The sequence below is a fragment of the Accipiter gentilis genome, chromosome 24, assembly GCF_929443795.1.
Source record: "Accipiter gentilis chromosome 24, bAccGen1.1, whole genome shotgun sequence".
NCBI classification, from domain to species: Eukaryota; Metazoa; Chordata; class Aves; order Accipitriformes; family Accipitridae; genus Astur; species Astur gentilis.
Window position 1 is genome coordinate 8969013 of NC_064903.1, and position 21376 is coordinate 8990388.

Genomic DNA, 21376 nt, shown 5'->3' on the forward strand with positions numbered 1-21376 from the left:
GGTTCTTGATTTCCCATTGGGAAATAAATAGCAATAAAAGGGAGCGCTTGCTGAGAAGCACCCAACAACTTGTAGTTATGGAAACCTTGACTGATAATACAATATTAAAAAAAATTCACAGCTTATAGAGCACTTTCAGGACTAGGGTAGTCTATATTGCATTTGTGGACAAAGCAGTATTGACTAGTGGGACTGTTGAATTGACTGATACTAACCTGATGCAATTTAATGTGTCTATAATCCAATGACCTTCCAAGTAGACAGAAACTGTTACGGCATTTTGAGGAGTGCTGCTTTCTAGTGCACTGTTGTAATCGTTCTCTCAACCTAAGCAGTTGCATCAACCTTAAAATGGTGACTAATGTCCTTGTACTGTATATCATAACAGAAAATTATATTAGGAGAATTGTGAATGAAATAATAAAACCTTTGCTGAAGCAAAGCCAGTGTTGAGATCAGCTTAGTGTTATGACTCATTCAATAAGCCAGAGCTCTTTAAACAGACATTAATGTTATCTATTCAATGTCTGACTTCAGTTAGAAACTACAAAAAAGTTCTACTTTCCAACAGTAACTTACAGTCTATGAATTGCAGACAAGACAAGATAGTATTTTTGATTGATGTAATGTACTGGTCTTTGGGGGGGCTTTGTGTTTTTCATTATTACTCACTTCCATTTTTTTGAAGAGAACCAAAAGCATTCTGAAACTTGAATAGCTGCAGTAGAGGTAGTCACACAGGCTCTATGCTGAAAGTGTATCCTTAGGAAAACTATGTTCTGAGGATGATTGTCTAGACTTCTCAATTTTGTTTTACTTTGCTTTCTTGTATTCTCTCACAATTGTTATTTTTCAGAATTTGAGAGGGGGTTAATGGAAAGAAAATGGAACAAAAAGTACTAGAAGCCAACCTAAAAATTCTGAAATAACTTTTGAGGGATGCATTTGAAATTTTCTAAATCTAATGCTTCTATGAAATATTAAACCCTGAATCAACAGATCATTTTCCATTAAACATGGAAGGGTACTTAGAGGTGCTATAAGGGATATACTAAATTTGCATACAAGCTCCCTACCCTAATAGCATTTGGGGGGGGGGAATGCCCTCCATCCATGATCTCAGCAGGTTTGTGGAACAGATTTTACAGCATCTCTTTGGGTAATTGCATCTCATATTTTTTTGTGTAATCTCATCTCTTATTTTGCAGTTCTTCTGTAGAATGAAAGCTCTGTGTGATTGCTTTGGTAGCTTTGCTTTAGATGAAGTTTCCACTTATGTGGCCATGCTAGAAGGATGGCAAGCGTAGGAAATATGGGAAGGAAGCATAAGCTATTGTTGCTTGTATTTTTGTTTCTCTTGTAACAAGAAGAAAAAGTTTTACTTGTGCATCAGGATCCAAAAGCTTGTATTTTTTCTGTACGGGCTTTTCTTCTTTTAGAGTTCCCCAATTCTTAGATTTGAAAAGAACTTTCAAGATATCTGGGCTAGTATTTATTTACTGTGCAGAAGGAATGATTTTGGCAGCCAAGATAAAATGCATGCTCATTTTCTCAGGGAACTTTTTGCTCCCAGTTATGGAGAGATGAAGTATGTCTCATTAATGAAATTAGTATATTTTGATCTGAACTCTGTTTAATAGGAGCTAATTCAATATCCAGTGGCAGGGAGTTGACATGGCCACTGTATCGTGGGTGTATAATCTATGTGGCAATAATGCACTTTATATAATATACTTACGCATATGATGGTAGGATGAAATATTAGTGTTCCATACTTTATGTAGGAGTCATCTGATAGACTGTTTATGAAGAATGGCAGGTGTTTTCTAGCTATAGTATGGTATGAGCCACAAGACTTTTGTATGTACAGAAAGTATGATATGGTGTTCTATGGTAAAAACAGTGGGATTTTCATAAAAATCAGACATAATGGAATTGCAGTCTCCTAACAGCTGTTTCCTGTGACTGGAAAACAGAAGAGTAAATGACTAGTTAAGGGGTAGTTCAATTACTGCTTGTGCTCATTGAAGGGTGGGAAATACCATGTTACCTGGCTATTGCTTCCAAGGGGGTCATCTCAAAAAACTTCTTCGCCCTCATTTTGTGTTTATAATGGCTTTTACTGGATCAAAATATCATCGCCTCCCAAAGAAGTTTCTCTGGGAGCACTTTCTGCCTTACTCATTTGTGCTTCTTATTTTCTTAGTGTTCATTAGTCCTTACTTGGGTAGCATTCCTATTCACTAAGAAGGGAATCAGAAGTGAGTGTAATTTCAAAACCTTAGTTTCATTATGCTGTATACATTTTCTTGAATGCAACAGGTCTTCTCGTGGGAACATTAGATGCGGTGTTGGATTCTACATCGAAAGTCGCCCCATTTCGCATCCTGCATCAGACACCAGACTCTCAAGTCTACTGGTCCATCGCATGCGGTATGTACTATGGTTTAGAAGCAGACTGAGTTTATAAAGCGAAAAATGAGGGTACAAAGTACGGGATCCATTTTTGGGTTAATCCTCTCGCATCATTATTTATTCTCATGACCTCTAAATGGTTTAAAATTATTTGAAAACCTGTGATTGACAGTAATGTGTGGTTCCAGTTTTTCAGAATATATCTATGGGCTCTTCATATTACAATTTCAGACTGGCTGCCTTCTGAAGTTGTCCATCAGGTACTAAAGCCTTGGTGCTCTCTTAGAATAACAGAGGCACAATCTTTTCTTCTGGACCTGCAAGTGTAACTTTGCAAAGTTCAGGATGATAGGGATAAGTTGACCCTTGGGAGTACTAAGTGTGCTGTAGGTAAGAATAACAGGAGCCACTTATCCTGATGTCTTTTTCCTACTTTATCTTTGCTTGTTAAAATGAGCCAGGTTCCCAGTCATTGTTGGAGCTGAATTCGTCCTTATATCTGCTGCTCTTGTAGAAGTTCTTTCAGTTTCTCATATTGCATTATTAATCAGTAGGAAATGGAAAAGAAAATTGACCTTGAGAGTGGAGTATGTAATTTTTCCTAGAGCATGCTTTTTGATAGCATGCATGGGTTTATTTTGTTGTGGGAGGTTTTTTTGGTGTGGTGTTGTTTTTGTTTTTTTTAATTTTAAGTTTTGCAGCTTCTCCTGAAAATAAAGTCTTAATTCCTTTATACAGGCTGGTTAACTACTGGGTGTCCAAAGAGACCTCCATTCCAAAAGTTGAGAGGACTCTTATTCTTTATGCATCATTGGCTTTTCTTCTGAGGCATGGTCTTGTCTTTATATTGAAATTAATTAATATTGTCATGTGGTCTAATGCTAAAAAGTCACTGTTGTGGAATTAATCTATTTCTTAGGTTTATTGAAAACTCTGAAAGCATCTATAATTACAGTGAAAAAGAACCATATATTTTAGTTCATTTTTCCATCCTTTAATTTTTTTTAAATAGTTGTGTTCATTAAAGAAACAAGACTCCATCTAGACTTCTCCGGGCTCTAGGCCTTCCTTTTAGTTGCCTGTGGCAAAAGATGAGCTTTGCAGGAGATGTACTATTCTGCAAACCCATGCATGAGTAATTCCACTAGTAAGTGCTATGGTGTTGTTACATTGGATTTTGCTGTTATCGCTTTATTATGAATCTTCATTGCTTCACCTTAAATGAAAAATTGTGCCTCTTGCTGTCTTTTCTACACAGTTAGCTACTTCCAAAATACAGATTTGTTCTTTTAGATGTTTAGTTAATAGTTTACACATTTCATGCTGTAATGGTAATCTGCTCCTGTTCACATTTCTGCAAGGACTTCTCTGAAGGGCAGTAGCCAGTGAGAGACCTGTTTAATAATGATTTAATGTAATTCACTACATGTCACTTTAAATGGGCAGCCTTATAAAGTTGATAGAATTTGAACAGTTTCTGAATTGGCAGTAAATAAAATTTTAGGACTACTTCTGAAGAAGTCAGAACTGATGGTGACAGGCTATCAAAAATGTATTTTCATAAGTATGTTGGAAATATGCTCTGGGGAATTCTAATGCCACCAGGTCAGCCCTTGGGAAAACACAAAGGGTAATCTTCACCTTAGGACTGAATTTATATCAAATCTGTGCTGTGTAAGTATACTTTACAACAAAAAGCTACATAATGTAGTTGTACTTTGTGTTAGAAAAAAGATTGTTCCTTCTGTGAAGAAATTGGAGAGGCTACATTTTGTTCCTGCTGTTACATATTAAGGATCTGAAACAGTGCTCCTAAATCATTGAAATATTTATTAAAAACTTTCATCTTTACTGTGTCACATCTGTGCCTCTGATTCACAGTGACTCAAATAATTGGTCTACATGTGTAGTCTGAGAAAAATTAATTAGTTTGTGATTTAAGTGCTATGTTAATTACTCTTCATATAATTTTTTTAAAGTGTTGTTGCAAATCCACCCTGCGTAGTGCAGTCTAACTATTTAACAATATTTAGAACAATTTCTATTCATCCCCAAGGCAACTAACTAATTCTGTGGAGTCCATTGAAAGTTGCTTAATTAGTCTTTACAAAGTAAATTGAGAAAAAAGAAATCGTTAAAGGTGTGTTCTTGCTTAGGGTTATTGATAGTATGTGATTACACTGGCTGATTTTATTTGTGGCATTCCTGTGGAGGATGAAACTGCCAATTAATTTATATTCTGGAATCCCTTTATTCAAACTTACGTAAATTCTTGCCCTCTCTTTCCCTCTCCCTGTATCCCACCATCTGATGGGGGGCCACCTGTCTTTAAATAACTGACTGAGTGTTGTATTTTCTGGACCTCTACTATTGTTTCACTACTATCATCTCTGCTTATTACCTCTTACCACTTGCATAATTTGTAATTGAGTGTGTGAAGAGAGTAAGATGAATTACCATAAGCATTTTGAAGTTGTCTCCTACCACGTTTCTCTAATTATAAAAGTAGCTAGTGGGTAAGACTGTTCCTTTTTATTTAAAGTAAACCAGTAATCTAAATGTATTTTTGGAAAGTTCAGGTGAGAGAGGTTTTTCTTTGCTATAAAGTTGCAGTGACGTTCACCATATAGTAGGTGATAGCTCTCTGAAACCTAAATTAAAAAGCAGTGTAAAGTAAATAAAATAACAGGGCTGGATTCTCTCTAAGGTGTTTGAAAATGCAGTATTTGGAACGTTGAATTTTATTTTTTCCCTATGGTTTCTACATTCCTTATGGTTATTGATAACATTTTTTTTAAGTTACTCCTCCTCTTGCACATATGTAATGAAAGGAAAGAAAACAGTCCTTATTGCCATGTGTTTGAGTCCCAGACGGTCCAGAAGAAAAAAAATTACTTATTCTGGTGGTGTTTCAAGGATCATTCAGCTTGTATGAATCAGTGAGCCTTTTTTCCTGCATCAGGAGTTAGTTCTGGTATATGTTTTCCATATGGCGTGCAGCTGTGCTTCTGTCCTCTTGTAGAAGCCTGCAACTGCATGAAAACAATGCGTTATTTGGAATTACAGCTTAAGCAGAACTTTATTGTAGGTAGGATGACATTGTTTCCTGAATGGTGGTTGCCTAAGCTTTAGAAATATAATTGTCAGAGAATGAGATAAACCCGTGACCTATAATGAGCACAAGTAAGTAGCAATTGACTGATTGTTGTATGCAGCATAAATGGTTGTTTCATGTATCCAAAGAGAAATCTTTGCTACCTTCCTGGTTGCAGTGATGTATGCTTTACGTCCTTACACTTGTTAGAAGGGATTTTGCACAGCAGGTCTAAGTCTTGGAGTTCTACTCTGGAAAATGGTGTGGCCCAGTGATCACAGCTGAGGGTATCAAAGGCCCAGATTTCATTTTCTTCTTAGTCTCATGAATTTGATATCACATTTCCCACCTTCTAGACAGACTGGGAGTGTTCTAGCAATGCTCTCTACCTGTGTTGGGGAGGTACTGCTAAACTGAAGGAACTGTCAGTCCAAGTCAGGCTTCAGCACTGAGCCACATGATGTTGACAAAGCTGAGATGCTTCTGGATGTAAGGCTAGAAAAATTGCTGCATAAAGGGCTTGAAACATAAAAACAGAGCAGTGCACTTTTTAAATGTACACCAAATACATTTTTAGTGTACACAAGAGTTGAGAACAATAGATTTGAGATTTGTGATTTGGACTTGTGTATCTAAATTACTCTGTGAATTGGGAATTTGCTAATTATTCTCTTGATTAATATTTTTAGTGAAATGATTAACGTCTGTTCTAATTTTAAGTAATACTAACTTTCTCTTTCAATCAGGATCCAGCAGAGAAGAAATAACAGAACACTGGGACTGGCTAGAACACAATGTTATGAAGACTTTATCAGTATTTGATTCAAATGAAGATATTACGAGCTTTGTCCAGGGAAAGATAAGAGTAAGTAACAGGCACATGACATAATTGGGAAAGGCTAAGTATTTTTTTTCCTCTAAATGTACATGAATAATATGTCCTCTTTAGAATATCAGAGGACAGTATCGTAATGCTACATACTTCTGATGGAGTAGTATGTGGCTGTTAGCTTCAACACACTCCATTGCTCCTGTTTATCTCCCTCACCGGTAAGTAAGGTTGTTTGACATAAACTCTTCTTGGTAAATGATACATCAGATGCCTTTAGATAGTGGTCTAAAACTGTTGATAAATTATTTCACAATCATTTTAATAATGCCTGGGAAGCATATGGTATATTTTTTTGAAGGTGCAACAGTTCACTTTGTGTATGCTAAATATTTAGCCCAGAAATTCTTGTGATTAAATGAGGAAAATATATCTATTTCGGAAGAGGAGACCTGGGAATGTGTGTCTTGCCTAAGTTGTGTGGGAAACTTGGTGGATGAGTCTGAAATAGCACATTTCATTTGTGACCTCTGTTTTGATCCTCAGATTACTCTTCCTGTTCTAAAACTTCTTACTATCCTGGTAGGAGAATACAATGCTGTATGTATGCAGGTGCATATATGACACCTATCCACATGGATGCATATATAAAGTAACTGGGTCTTTTATTTTAGGGTTTGATTGCTGAAGAGGGAAAAGGTTCTTTTGTAAAAGAAGATGATCCCGAGAAGTTTCGTGAAGGTCTTATGAAGTTTGAAAAGTGTTTTGGATTACCGGAGCAGGAGAAGTTGGTTACCTATTACTCATGCAGTTACTGGAAGGGCAGAGTGCCCTGTCAAGGATGGCTTTATCTTAGTACCAACTTCCTTAGCTTTTACTCGTTTTTGCTGGGAGCAGAAAGTAAGTAAGCCTCGATACTAAGCCTAGTCCCTTCACATTTTACTGTTTGTCTTTCATATTTGGAAGAACTATTCCTATGTACTAAGGGAGCTATTTTGCCATGTGAGCAGATGTCAACACAGAATAGAAAGAACTGCAAACATAAAATACTTTATGGAAATGAACACATTTGTTTAACTTACTACATAATGTCCACTAGTTTTCTTCCTCTATATAAGTTTCAGAGAGAAGGCAGACCTGTTGCAGTTGACTCTAACTAAAAGCTGTTTGTCATCTTTAGTTCATGCTGCATATTAATTCAGCCTGTAAGGATTACAGTTATTTCTTCACACATAGACCTAATATTTCACATGGGTGCACTACGGCATTGGTGATAATTGCATGGCTTTTTCTTCCTGTGTAACATTAGTTTGAAATGCCCAAACAAATGCCTCTAAGAGTGTGAGCTATAACTGTATTTATGTGAAAACTAGAAAGCATAAAGAAAGTAGGATCCTTTCTAAGCTAATTTTCATTTGTATTGGGATATGTCATAACTAATGGGCATGGTTCCTCTAAATGCTAATACATGACTGATTTACTTTAAGAAGCCCTATTGGTAGACTGTTTAAAGTGGGGTGGCTTATATGATGATGTTTGTTTGCAATTTGCAGTTTCACATCAGAGCAAAGAAAATGTGATGTAAGCTTCTATGTTCATACATGGTGTGTCTTTAATGGTTTTCTTTCTTTAAAATTCTTTCTAATGGAATTCTTTTATAGGAATTGTGAAGAGAGTGGGTTTTGTGCTTTTGTGAGTTTTTAGCCCTTTCCAAGTGTGTTATCATTTAACTGTATTGCTTAATTATATTTTATTAGTGCTGTTGACTACTACTTTTCTTTTTTTAATATGAGGGTAGCAGCTAACAAGAAGTTACTCACATCTGCTTATATTTGTATTTTCAGTAAAACTTACTATCTCCTGGGATGAAATATCAAAACTTGAGAAGACTTCCAATGTGATTCTGACAGAGAGCATTCATGTGTGCTCCCGTGGGGAAGATCACTATTTTTCCATGTTTTTGCACATTAGTGAAACATTCCTTCTCATGGAACAGCTGGCAAACTATGCTGTTAGGAGGCTTTTTGACAAGGAGACATTTGAAAATGACCTAGTCCTTCATGACCCCCTGCAGATCACCAAGAGGTAATATATTACTTAGAGTCTATCTGCTCTTGGCCTAGTACTTTTTTAGGCAAAGGGGAAGAGAACCCTTGTCTCAAGGAGATACTTAAATGTCAGCAAAGCTGGTGTTCTCTTAAACAAGTGTCTCAATAAAATTTGGGATCAAAGCAATGTGGGGCATTGTATTTCATTGTTACTTTGCAGTATCAAAAGTCTGTATGAAGGCAGGAGGTGATCAAAGCTTCAGAGCTGGTCTTCAACTATAAGGTTTATAGTGGTTTGAATTTTTAAAAGGCGTTCTAGCAGCATTTAGGATTAGAAAATTAAGACTGGAGCTGCAGTGTCTGCAAAGAGACCTGATGAGGAAGGATAAGGTGGAGAATAAATCATTTAATAAACATATGTAAATAATAACTACACAGCTTTTTTGCCACTGGAGATGGGTGATAAAATCAATAAGTTGCAGATGGGTGCATGGCTTTCCTTATTTACCACAGTATTTTAGGCAGTGGGAAAGATGTATATCTAAGTCACCTGATGGTTAGGGTCCATCCTTCTCAAGGAAGGCATGTGATTATTCCTTGTAGTAATTTTATGGTTTCTCGTCAGTTCTGGTTTCTGTTGAAGCAAATGTTGTCTTTTCCTCAGAGACCTGTCCAAATTCTCACTCAAATATTCAGGTTTTGATCTGTGGACCACAGCTATTTACTGTGAAAAGTAACCAGGAAGAGCAAGTCTGGTTTAGGTAATTTAGATTCACATAAAGGGACTAAATCATTGTTGGAAAACGCTACCTATCTGCAAATCAGAAATGATGATAAAGCGTTTTTCTAATAATTGTTTCTACTGAAAGCTCCATGTACCTGTGATTAAAATAAAAAAAAAAACTATTTAGTTTTATAGTACACTGATAATAAAACCTGATTTAAGTTGTGTTTTCTGGATAATTGATACCTCAACTTGGTAGCAATGTTGGAGAGGGATGTTGCTCTACAACCAAAACATTGTTTCTGGCTGCAGTTATCTGTGAAGAATTAGCCCATGGCAAATGTTTACAGCATGTGCTACATTTCTATCTAATTAACGTCTGTCAAGCCAAAAACTTGCTTTAAGTTTAAATGGACTATTCTGGTGGGTGGGGAAACAGAGAGGATTTGGCTATTAGTATGTTTTTCTGCACTACCTGTAGGCCCTAATTCAGCAAAGTACTGTGTAAGAACATGCTTGAATCTATTCCTGTACAGTGAAGTATTTAAGTATTTTGTTAAGTGGGTGTATATAGATAGATGTGGTCCTGCCCTTTGTTCCCTCTTCAAGCAAAACATTGAACCCTCCAGATCGACCCCACAGATTATGGGAAAGCGTGATGTTAGTACTACTGAGTTTTCCCAAGGTATTTTTAACTTTTGTATTTGTAAAGACATTTTAAACTTGTTTAATTTTTATTTTCTCTCTTCTACGCTGTTTTTTGTTTTTAATCTAGAGGCCTAGAAAGCCGTGCCCACAGTGAGCAGTTTAGTGCATTCTTCAGGCTACCCAAAGAAGAGACCTTGAAGGAAGTTCATGAGTGCTTCTTATGGGTTCCTTTCAGCCATTACAACACCCATGGGAAGATGTGCATTTCAGAAAACTACATCTGCTTTGCTAGCCAGGATGGCAGCCTGTGCAGTGTAATCATTCCATTAAGAGAGGTAATGCAGTCTACAAGTCAGAGGCAGTTATACCAGAAGTTTTGCACTTGTGTAGTTTAATGCCAGTTTACCAGATTTTCATTAGAATCTGCTTACTTCACATGATGTCATATATTTCCCCCTATCTTTGATACTGCATGTAGGAATTCTGTTTGTAGGTTTATAGAACCGCTTTCATGTTTCAGCTTTGTTCCCTGTATCCTCTTTCCCTTTTCTGTTTCCTCTGATTTGTGTAGCTGGGTAGGTACAGAATCCAAATTTTTTAATACTTTTTTTTTTTTTTAATGAAAAAACTTATGCTTATATCTTGAAGTTGAGTTAATGAGAGATTCTCAAGATAAAAACTAAAGAATTGGAGGGGGTTGAGGGTCTTAGAATCATAGAATCATTTAGGTCGGAAAGGCCTTTAAGATCGAGTCCAACTGTCAACCCAACACCACCATGCCCACTAAACCATGTCCTGAAGTGCCACATCTATGTGGTTTTTGAACACCTCCAGGGATGGTGACTCTACCACTTCCCTGGGCAGCCGGTTCCAATGCATGACAACCCTTTCAGTAAAGAAATTTTTTCTAATATCCTATCTAAACCTCCCCTGGCGCAACTTGAGGCCATTTCCTCTCCTCCTACCTCCAGTCACCAGACAGAAGAGACCAGCACCCACCTCACTACAACCTCCTTTCAGGCAGTTGTAGAGAGAGATAAGGTCTGCCCTCAGCCTTCTTTTCTCCAGACTAAACAACCCCACTTCCCTCAGCTGCTCCTCTTAAGACTTGTGCTCTAGACCCTTCACCAGCTTTGGTGCCCTTCTCTGGACACGATCCAGCTCCTCAATGTCTTTCTGGTAGTGAGGGACCCAAGACCGAACACAGTATTTGAGGTGCAGCCTCACCAGTGCTGAGTACAGAGGGACAGTCACTTCCCTGCTCCTGCTGGCCACACTATTTCTGATACAAGCCAGGATGCTGTTGACCTTCTTGGCCACCTGGGCACACTGCTGGCTCATACTCAACCGGCTGTCAACCAGCACCCCTAGGTCCTCTTCTGCCAGGCAGCTTTCCAGCCACTCTTCCCCAAGCCTGTAGTGCTGCGTGGGGTTGTTGTGACCCAAGTGCAGGACCCGGCACTTGGCCTTGTTGAACCTCATGCAATTGGCCTCGGCCCATCCATCCAGCCTGTCCAGATCCCTCTGTAGAGCCTCCCTACCCTCCAGCAGATCAACCCTCCTGCCCAACGTGGTGTCGTCCACAAACTTACCGAGAGTGTACTCAATCCCTCATCCAGATCATTGATAAAGGTATTAATGAGAACTGGCCCCAAAACTGAGCCCTGGGGAACACCACTTGTGACTGGCCGCCAACTGGATTTAACTCCGTTCACCACAACTCTTTGGGCCCGGCCATCCAGCCAGGTTTTTTACCCAGTGAAGAGTACACTTGTCTAAGCCACGAGCCGCCAGCTTCTCAAGGAGCATGCCTTGAAGATCTTGAAGATTAGTAATTGCTCTGCCATGTTCCTTTCTTAGGTCAGTAGTCCAATATTTTTGCAGCAGTTGAGCAGTGCTGTCTGTTCAAAAGTCTATAGGGAAATCCACTGACAGTTGTCAGTGAACAAGTATCAGTGCCGTTACAGCTGATAGTGTCAACAGACTGAATGAGGACCATATTGTAAAGGACACAGCATTCATATTTCTATAAAGTACTATAGCTAGACTGTGGAATAACTTCTGGGGGAAAAAAAAAACCCCAAACCTTCTCTATCCTTCTCTGGACTTCATGTGGTCTGGGACGTTGCCACATTTTAGTCTCCCAGTATTAAAAGCTTTCCATCAGCACCCAGACATACTTTACAATAGCCTAAAAATTAACCAGGTTCTGTAATTGCTCTGCATACTCTGTGTACATGCTGCCTGACATGAGACACCTGACACAGAGGGGTGAGCTGAGCTAATTTCAGCAATACACTTGGTGTTCCCTGCCCAGATAAAGCAATTTATTTGATTATCTATAAATAGTCCTGCAAACAATAGAGATTTCTATAACCTCTGAAAAACAAGAAGGGGCTGTGTTAAAGGAGCTGACTCTAAATTTATTCTTGTGGATTGTCAGGCCCTCACTATTTGTTCTAGGGTACTGCAGTTACTTTATTTCAGCGGTTTACCTGTAACAATGTAAAAGCATCAGCAATGGCAGTCAGTCTAGCGGTTTGTGATTGTCTCACTTGTACTTGCATTATTAAAGTGTGTTAACTGCCCTAATATGTAAATGTTCCATCATGGCAATTAAAAACAGCTCCAGCTGTCATGTGTTATGACAGCTGTCTTTGAAAGGGTGTTCTCAGTAGAAATTTGTTCTAGTGAAACTTGTTTCATTTGATTACCTGCAAAAGCCATGTTTTGTCTGCTTTCGAAGGGTAAGAAAAAAAGTAACAGCTTCAGCAGGTAGAAGGAGGCAAGATTTTCAAATAAGCTCAGCACTCACAGCTGGGAAGACCTCTTCAAAGATTTTTGGTACTTTGTCAAAAATCTATTGCATAATACTTATTATCTTGTGCTAAAATAGCTGCAGACCACTGAGCTTTAAATGTAGTGAGTTTGTTACTTGAATTAACTAATTCTGCTTGTGTGGGGCTTCATACTACTGTGTCATGTACACATGTATTTTTAATAGGTTTTCTCTTTTAGAAGTAAGCTGGTAAAATTTGTTGCCTAATTTATGTATCTTTGCTTCCACAGATCACAGGGGTGGATAAGACAGATCCAGCTAACAGAGGAGTCAGCATTAGTACCAAAGGAAAAACAGCTTTTCGTTTCACAGAGGTTAGAGATTTCGAACAGCTTGTGGCAAAGCTCAGAATGAAATGCAATGCGACTTCAAGTCCACAACACATCATAAATACAGAGGTAACTGCTCTGCTAATTCTAATTTCTTAGTACCTGTTCCTAGGACAAAGGTTGTGTAGTCTTACTAAGAGTTTACGTATCATTGTCAGTGTTTTGCTGTGTAATGCAATACATCTATATTTAAGCCTGAATCTAGACACAAGATGGGTAACAATGTCTGCTGTACCTCTAGATTTCAAGTTGCCAAAATATTTTTTTTTTTCTTCAAAAACTCATGTTCCCATCTCTTGCCTTCAGACCCTTCACATTAAAACAGAAGTCCACCAGTCTGATATAAAATTATATGTAGCTATGTTGGTTTTTGCCAGCTGACTATTTGACTCAGGAGGTTGATGGAATGATTGTAAGGTTGTTTCTAGATGTGAAGAAATAATGTATGTGAAGTTTCCTGCATGAGAAATAAGAAAGCAATGACAAAACATCCCTAACAAGCATTAATTATTATAGTTGCTGTATCTCGTCCCTAAAGATTTTCCCCTGAAAAAAAATTAAATAGAATCAGCTGAGGTAGCCTCTGAAGTGACAGTTGTAAGAGTGGAGAAGCGTACAAATAAATGCCTTTTGGTAGAAAAGAGTCAGTGTATCAGCAAAATCTCTACCTTGAGATTTTGATTCTTAAGGGTTAAAAGGCAAAAATGAGTAATAAAAGCAAGATAGTTTGGAATCAGCAGAAATGCTCAGCTGATAAGGGTACAGCACAGCCCTGGGAGACCTGAGTGGTAAGGTCTGCTGCTCAGAGGCATTCCCTTTTAGATTACCTTATTTCTGGTTATATCTGCATTATTTTGACATACCATGCTAAGTCATGTACCTCTGGTTTTAAGGTGTAGAAAAATAAGTAACTCTGTGCTCTTATGAAAGAGAATGTGTTAAACAATGGTGCTACTGTGAATGCATTCTGGTTTGGGTTCTTTTGCTTTGTTTTCTATCAGGTTTTGAAAAGCAGTCCAGGTTCTAATGCTGGTTTTTAAATGCCTCAGCATTTTTGTATAGTTCAATCTATGGCTCCATCTAAATGAATGTTTTTCTTTTGACTTCAGTGGTGATGGATGGTTAGACCTCCTTGTCTATTACAGTTCTCATTATGAATATTTGTCCTTTCATAATTCAGTTTTTAGCTGTAGAGATGGAGGGTTGTTTTTTTTTTTTTTTCCCAAGTGCAGCCTCCTGAAAGCCCAGCTGTGCAGAGCAGGGATTGCTGTTTTTCGTTTATTTTGGAAGTCTGTATCTGGTACCTGTAACTTAATATAATAAACAATGATAGTCTAGAAGCAAAATAGTTTCTGCTATCAGTGCTGCTTCTTGAAGGATTGTTTGGCATTTATAACTACCACTGTTAAATTTTTTTTCAAGGTTGCAGCTAGTTCTGCCTCTGACAGTCCAAAGGATTTTGATGTGGGATCATCAAAAATGGGTCAGAGAGATAACAGCAAAACTGTCAGTACGGAAGCCCTAATGACTGTTTACCATCCTCAGGATGCTGAGAATCTAGACTCTAAAATGGTAAGGGATAAAATGGCCAACAATTTTTGGAATCTAATTGGAAAGGACTGAAATATATTCAAAATGTATTTCAGCAAGGCTGCTGATTTCCTCTGGGGCTTTGCCAACCTTCTTTCTTCGGCTTTTTCTGTATTTGGAGTCCACAGGGTGCTTCTTCATGGCACCATTCAATTTTCTGCTCATCTTGTTGAATAATGATATGCCTTATCTTCATGGAGCTAATTCCTCCTGCTCTTCTGCCCCTCAGGGAAGAGTTGACTGTTTGTTTTATGATAGTGAACATGTTTCATATCTATCTGAATTGTCAAGATACAAAGTCGCTACAAACTCTTCGGGGGCAAACAGAATGTTATCAAGAAATTGACTTAATTTCTTCCTTGCTTCATTCTTTTGCACTGCTGTCTAACAATGTTATGCTCTGGAGAATGTTTCTTTAATTGTTTTTGCAGTAGGACATCCTATTTTTGCTTCTCCATAGTGTGTGCAAGAAGACAGAAAGCTTTTATTTTAAAATTAAGTCTTTCAGCAGAACTGGGTAAATTATGATACAGAATTTTTTTATACTAGAAACATCAGAAAATAAACACTCTCTGGGTAGGAGAAAAGGGAGTCCAGTTTTTTAAGTTCTGCTTTTTATGGTATGTTGAACAAAAGTGGACAAAATCTACTTTTCCTTTTGGCACCTTTAATTGCTTTAACAATGTTAAATCTTACTACTGCATGCACAAAAAAACTGTAGTGGCAATGTTCACCCTGTCTCAGCCCTGGAGCCTCTCTAGAGTTGGAGCACCTGATCATCTGTTGCTTTGCTTCAGAGAAACTAAATTGCATTTTAGGTGCATAATCAACAGTTTATTAGTAATCTCTTACTTTAAAAAGGATCTATTTCACTGCTTCTACTATCTCTGCCTCCTACTCTGCAGGTAAAATGCCTGTAACTTCAATTCTCTCTGAATAGGGAATTTTTGCCAGTTTTCATTTTCTGAAGTGGTATTTACTTACATGGCTAGTCCTATTGAAGTTCAGATTCATACACTGTTTTCTTCTATGTTGACAGAAATTGGTATTTTTTTAAATAGTTCTGTCTGGTTGATAAGGTTGATAAATATTTGATTAAATGTAAAACCTATATGAGCATACGTGTTTTCAGCTACTAGTTCCCCTCCTTAATCCAACTAGACTTTATTCTCCTGCAAATTTTCCTGATTATTGATTCTCTCCTAGTGCTATTTGGAGCTCATGTAAATAAACCGAGGAGAGATTGAGAAACTGTGGGAGAATGATGACACTGATGTTATGCCCTCTGTTTGCTTTCCACCATTCGTAGCCATTCTGCTCCAAATCTGTCCACTAATAAAATGCAACAAAGCATGATAAATCAAAAAAAGAAAGCAACCTGTTTTGCCTGTTGAGTTTCTGTGGGATATTATTTCATCTGTAACAGAGTTTAGTACATTTTTATTGCTGCTACCAAAAGAACAGTTTGTAGACATGTTGAAATTGAAATATGTTAATTTATGAGAGTTATTAAGCAGGTGTCTGTGACAGTGAGTTGACTTTGCAAATAATCACTTGCTTGATTTCATTGTGCCATCATGCCCAAATACTTTTTCTCATAGTTTGTTTGTTAGAGCTCTCAAATTACCACAGAGAAACCTGCCACCGCACATGAGCATTCTGAACTTCTCTTTACCCTGTTTTTCCTGCTTATCTTTTCTACTGCTTTCACTCAGATTCATCTTTTTTTCCTTCTTCTATTGATTTACCCTTTACCAAGAAAACGTTATGCTGTTTATCACAAAGCAGTGACAAAAAAATGGGGTATTTTGAAATTGGCCCAAGTTACAATAAGCAGATTTGTTTGTATGTATGTATCATACAAACATATATATATATTTATGTGGAAATAGCTGAAAAAGAATTTTACAAGAGGAAGTTTTAATATACCTCTAATTTTTTGCCATAGGAATTATATCAAATGTTTAATTTTCTTATCCGTTATGCTGGCAATGCATTTTTGGAACGCCTTGGGAGAACTATGCCGGCAGAATTTCTCTGCACAGTTGCACCTTGCACTGGTTTGCTATCTTACTGCTTTATCACTGTTCATTCACTCCCTAAAAGTACTTTGTGGTCCTTTGATAATTATGTAATTTTTGTTGATGTGGTGCCAAAGCTGCAAATGGTTCAATCTAGAGGTAACAAATAGGGCTGTCTACCTATTGATTTTTTTTTTTATTAAGTTTAGCAGAAACTTTTTTTAGTGAAATAAACTTTTTGTTTAGTGAACAAAAACATAACAAATAGATGGTGATGACTTCATTTAAAATGAAAATCCAGCTTGCATACGGTTATTGCTGTTAACAGGTTGGAATCATTCTGAAGTGGGAAGTAAGGAAAAAGTTGAACTTAGGAGTGGCTTGAAAAGGTGAAAGGGAGTGATTGTTGTCTTAATAATACAGCAACAAGGGGGCTTCAAGTGAAGTTAGAAGGCAGCAGGTTTGTCTGGGTTTGGAAAGAAATTTGCAGAGAAAAATCTGCTGTATGTTGTCAAATTTAGAGACATTGCCTCTGCTGAGGAGGTGCCTGTTTTTCCATTTGCTGGAGGATGGAGGAGGATTTTGCAGATGTTTTCTTGACCTTACTGTCCTTTGGCACTTGCTGTTGGTTTCTGTCAGATGGGATACTGGCTTAGATTTACCTTTTGTCTGATCTGGTATAGACACTCTTGTAATAATATGCTTTAAAGAATAGTAGGTCATGTAGTTGCATTGTATGCCAGACTTAGATTTGTATGCACAGGTTAGATTTTGCTCTAATTTGCATCAGCATTCATTTCACATGTCAATATGGATGCTGGTGCTTCTATTGCCAGTTTATATGAATATAACTGAGAGCAAAATTTGGTTCTGTTCTCTGAAACCTGAGGAAAATCTTCCAGTATACTTAATCCTTGTTGTCTTCTGCTTTTCATAGTTGAAAGAAAAAATGAAAGAACAGTCCTGGAACATCCTCTTTGTTGAACGTGGACATGGTGTCAGTATGTTTAGAACAAAGAAGACTCGAGACCTAGTTGTAAGAGGGATCCCGGAGGCATTAAGAGGAGAGCTGTGGCTACTCTTCTCAGGTATTGCATAGCAAGTATAATTGATTCATTTTGTGGGCTCTACTGCACGGATGTTCTAGTTACTGACTGAACGTAGTCTGACAAAAAATGCTCTTACCTCTGGCAATTTGTCCACATCTTTGTTGGCGACATGGGCAGTGGGATTGAGTGCACCCTCAGCAAGTTTGGTGACGACACCAAGCTGTGTGGTGCGGTCAACACGCCGGAGGGAAGGGATGCCATCCAGAGGGACCTTGACGGGCTTGAGAGGTGGGCCAGTGCGAACGTCATGAAGTTCAACAACGCCAGGTACAAGGTCCTGCACATGGGTCGGGGCAATCCCAGGCACAAATACAGGCTGGGTGATGAGTGGATTGAGAACAGCCCTCCGGAGAAGGATTGGAGGTGTTAGTGGATGAAGAACTGAATATGAGCCAGCAATGTGCGCGCGCAGCCCAGAAAGCCTGTCGCCTTCTGGGCTGCATCAGAAGAAGTGTGGCCAGCAGGTCAAGGGAGGTGATTCTGTCCCTCTGCGCTGCTCTCGTGAGACCCCACCTGGAGTACTGTGTTCAGCTCTGGGGCCCCCAGCGTGAGAAAGATGTGGACGGGCTTGAGCAGTTCCAAAGGAGGGCCATGAAGATGATCAGGGGGCTGGAGCACCTCTCCTATGAGGACAGACTGAGAGAGTTGGGGTTGTTCAGCCTGGAGAAGAGAAGGCTCCGGGGAGACCTTATAGCGGCCTTCCAGTACTTAAAGGGGGCCGACAGGAAGGATGGGGAGGGACTCATTATCAGGGGGTGTAGTGATAGGACAAGGGGTAACGGTTATAAACTGAAAGAGGGTAGATTTAGATTAGATATAAGGAAGAAATTCTTTACTGTGAGGGCGGTGAGGCACTGGAACAGGTTGCCCAGAGAAGCTGTGGATGCCCCGTCCCTGGCAGTGTTCAAGGCCAGGTTGGATGGGGCTCTGAGCAACCTGGTCTGGTGGAAGGTGTCCCTGCCCATGGCAGGGGGGTTGGAACTAGGTGATCTTTAAGGTCCCTTGCAACCCAAACCATTCTGTGGTTCTGAAGAAAGACACTTCAAAATGATGAACAGGATAATTTTGTCTATTATTTTGTTTTGCATTGATTCAAACTAAACCCACATCTGCTTCTTTTACAACAGACTCAATTGAAAAATAATGATAAGAGTACATGCTGTTCCAGGGGACAATCAGTTTCAGCAAAGCCTCTTTACTTGCTAAAAAAGAAAAGCATGTTTGTGGGACTGTGTTCCAATTGTTTTGATTTAAGCTTTCTGAGAGGATAGCATTACCATACACACAAAAAAAAATGTTTTCCTGGCAGAGAATTTGGCCCTGGTTATCGGCAGCTCTTTGCTATACCAAGCTCCTTGCTAGGTTTAAAGAGTGAGATGTACAGGAACTGTGGATTTTCTTACACATATGGGATCTCTTGCCAAAGCTCTGAGTGTGCTTTTGTGGCTTTCTTCTGCAGAACACAACTGTGTCAGAGCACTTAACTTGAGGAAATGGAGGCCCAGGGAATTAAGACACTGCTTTACAACACCTCTGTGTGCTTTCTATTTCTGTTCACTGAAACACAAGTCAGCAGCCACTGACTTGATCAGGGTCATGCAAGAAACCTGTGTCAGATTCAGAAAATGAGCTGCAGATTTTGAGGAAACGAGCTGCAGATTTTGAGGAACCACCCAGGACGTTAGCTGCTAGCTGTACTCACTGTGTTGCCCTGGGCAGAGCTTTCTGCTGTTCCAGACGATCTGTTTATCATAACAAATACATTTTATACTCTTCATTCAGCCTACTGTATGGTAGTTCCTTTTGAGGACACGTGAACATGGATTTATCTTTGCTAGTGTTCTTTGAGCATTTACGTAGGCGTTTATGCTTCTGTTACCAGACTGGTATCTCTCTCTCAGAAGGTGTTGACATAAAAGTTATGGAATTAATTAGGTAAATATTAGTCCTTTGCCTAGTTTTTCTAATCTGTTCCCAACTCTGCAAATGGAAAGGTACTGTGTTTGCCTGAGAACTTGGGCGAAATTGTAGATGAAAAGAAGCTCTCCCCACTCCCCTTCAATGAAACAAAAAGTAAGTAAAAATCAACTTTATAATGGAAAGTGACTTAGATTTCCTCCAAGCCTTATTTTATTTCACTTTTCTGTTTTCATTTCAGAGTAATTCCATTAATTTCAGTAGAATTACTCTGATACGTTACTGCAGTAACATCTGGAGATTCATGAGGTACCTCAGTAGTCACCAAAAATTTTTATACAAATTGCAGACAGTCACGTAGATACTTTATTGTTGTCCTCTTGGCAGGTGCTGTAAACGATATGGCATCCAACCCTGGTTATTACACTGAGTTGGTGGAAAAGTCCTTAGGAACGTGTACTTTAGCTACTGATGAAATTGAACGAGATTTACGGCGCTCCTTACCTGAGCATCCTGCTTTTCAAAGTGACACAGGAATTTCTGCACTAAGGAGAGTTCTTACAGCTTATGCATACAGGAATCCCCAAATTGGATATTGTCAGGTAAAGCAGTTTTGAGACTCTTAGTGTTGGTCGTCTAAATATTAGCTGATGATGACAGTATTGTGGCACTTCATAAAATCAATCACATAAATATGTAATGGTTTCTTGCTCAGTGGTTCACTTTGCTTATTTCATCCCACTCTGTAACATGAGTTTTTACATTGTACTTGAATTTGTTGATAAATGCTGTCATGTCCACTTCATATATACCTTTGCATTCTTACTAGACTTTTAGTGCTTAAAAATATTTTCATGTAGTTTAAATACTATGCTCTGTATTTAATAAAATAGAGGTAAAAGTCTTATTCTGGATATGGCTGTAGGTTTTCCTAGCACTCTAAAAACGTACTGTAAAGTGTTTTCAGAAATTTAAAATTTAATGAGTGACAACAGTTGTGTTTTCACCATCTTTCCTCGTCAATGCTTCCTTTCCTGTTTAAATGTTACAGGCAATGAATATTTTGACATCAGTACTTCTGCTGTATGCTAAAGAGGAAGAAGCATTCTGGCTTTTGGTTGCTGTGTGCGAAAGGATGCTACCTGATTATTTCAATCGTCGAATCATTGGTAACATCCGTCTGTCTTTTTGTCTATCTAGAATTGAATGTCAATGATCATTCATTAAGAACAAATGTAAGGAGTGAGCTGAACAGTGGAGAGAAACTGGTGCATTTGGTTCAGTATTGTGAAGTAGAAAATGGAAGTTACAGGGAATGTCCCAAGATTCCTCCTTAAGCAGGAGTGCATATGCTTTTCAGATATTGTTATTACTCTGGGCATAACTACTCAGGAAGTAGTCAATTAGACTATTATACTGTTCTTTTGGAATTATAACGCAGTTCATACTATTTATTTGAAACTTAGTCAGCTTAAATAAAAGAAAAAGAGTTATCCCAAGTCCAGACTTAGTCTTTCATCTTGTGCCATCTCAGTACTTGCAGGTGTATATGCTAGAAGAAAATTGGATGTGAAGTTTCTCTCTCATTGCAGAGAGCATGTATCAGCTCTCAGGAGAATCATTGGAAGCAGCCATGCACCCACAAAAGTGCTAACACACTTTATAGCATGCAGCAAGGCTCTGGACCCATGCATAGAGTGCATAGCTTCCAGCATAGGGAACGAAGCCAATGGTTCCATGCATCTAGGCCTGTGTTTGCTCTTACAACAAAGTTGCAGTAGGACAGCGGCTTTATTTCTGGCCAGTGCTCTGA

General features: G+C 38.5%; 1 protein-coding gene across 4 annotated transcripts in view; it reads left to right on the forward strand.

Moving 5' to 3' along the window:
* Window positions 1-21376, forward strand: part of TBC1D8B (TBC1 domain family member 8B) — a 44084-nt gene that overhangs the window by 8177 nt on the left and 14531 nt on the right. For all 4 annotated transcript variants that reach the window (XR_007509370.1, XM_049827335.1, XM_049827336.1 and 1 more), the window contains exons 2-11: window positions 2323-2433; window positions 6256-6374; window positions 7013-7238; window positions 8183-8423; window positions 9886-10093; window positions 12828-12995; window positions 14349-14498; window positions 17475-17625; window positions 19951-20165; window positions 20615-20732. Coding sequence is in view for 3 of the 4 variants with exons in the window: in XM_049827335.1 (XP_049683292.1) it covers window positions 2323-2433; window positions 6256-6374; window positions 7013-7238; window positions 8183-8423; window positions 9886-10093; window positions 12828-12995; window positions 14349-14498; window positions 17475-17625; window positions 19951-20165; window positions 20615-20732 (1707 nt within the window). In the remaining variant the exon portion in view is untranslated. The remainder of the gene's footprint in view (window positions 1-2322; window positions 2434-6255; window positions 6375-7012; window positions 7239-8182; window positions 8424-9885; window positions 10094-12827; window positions 12996-14348; window positions 14499-17474; window positions 17626-19950; window positions 20166-20614; window positions 20733-21376) is intronic.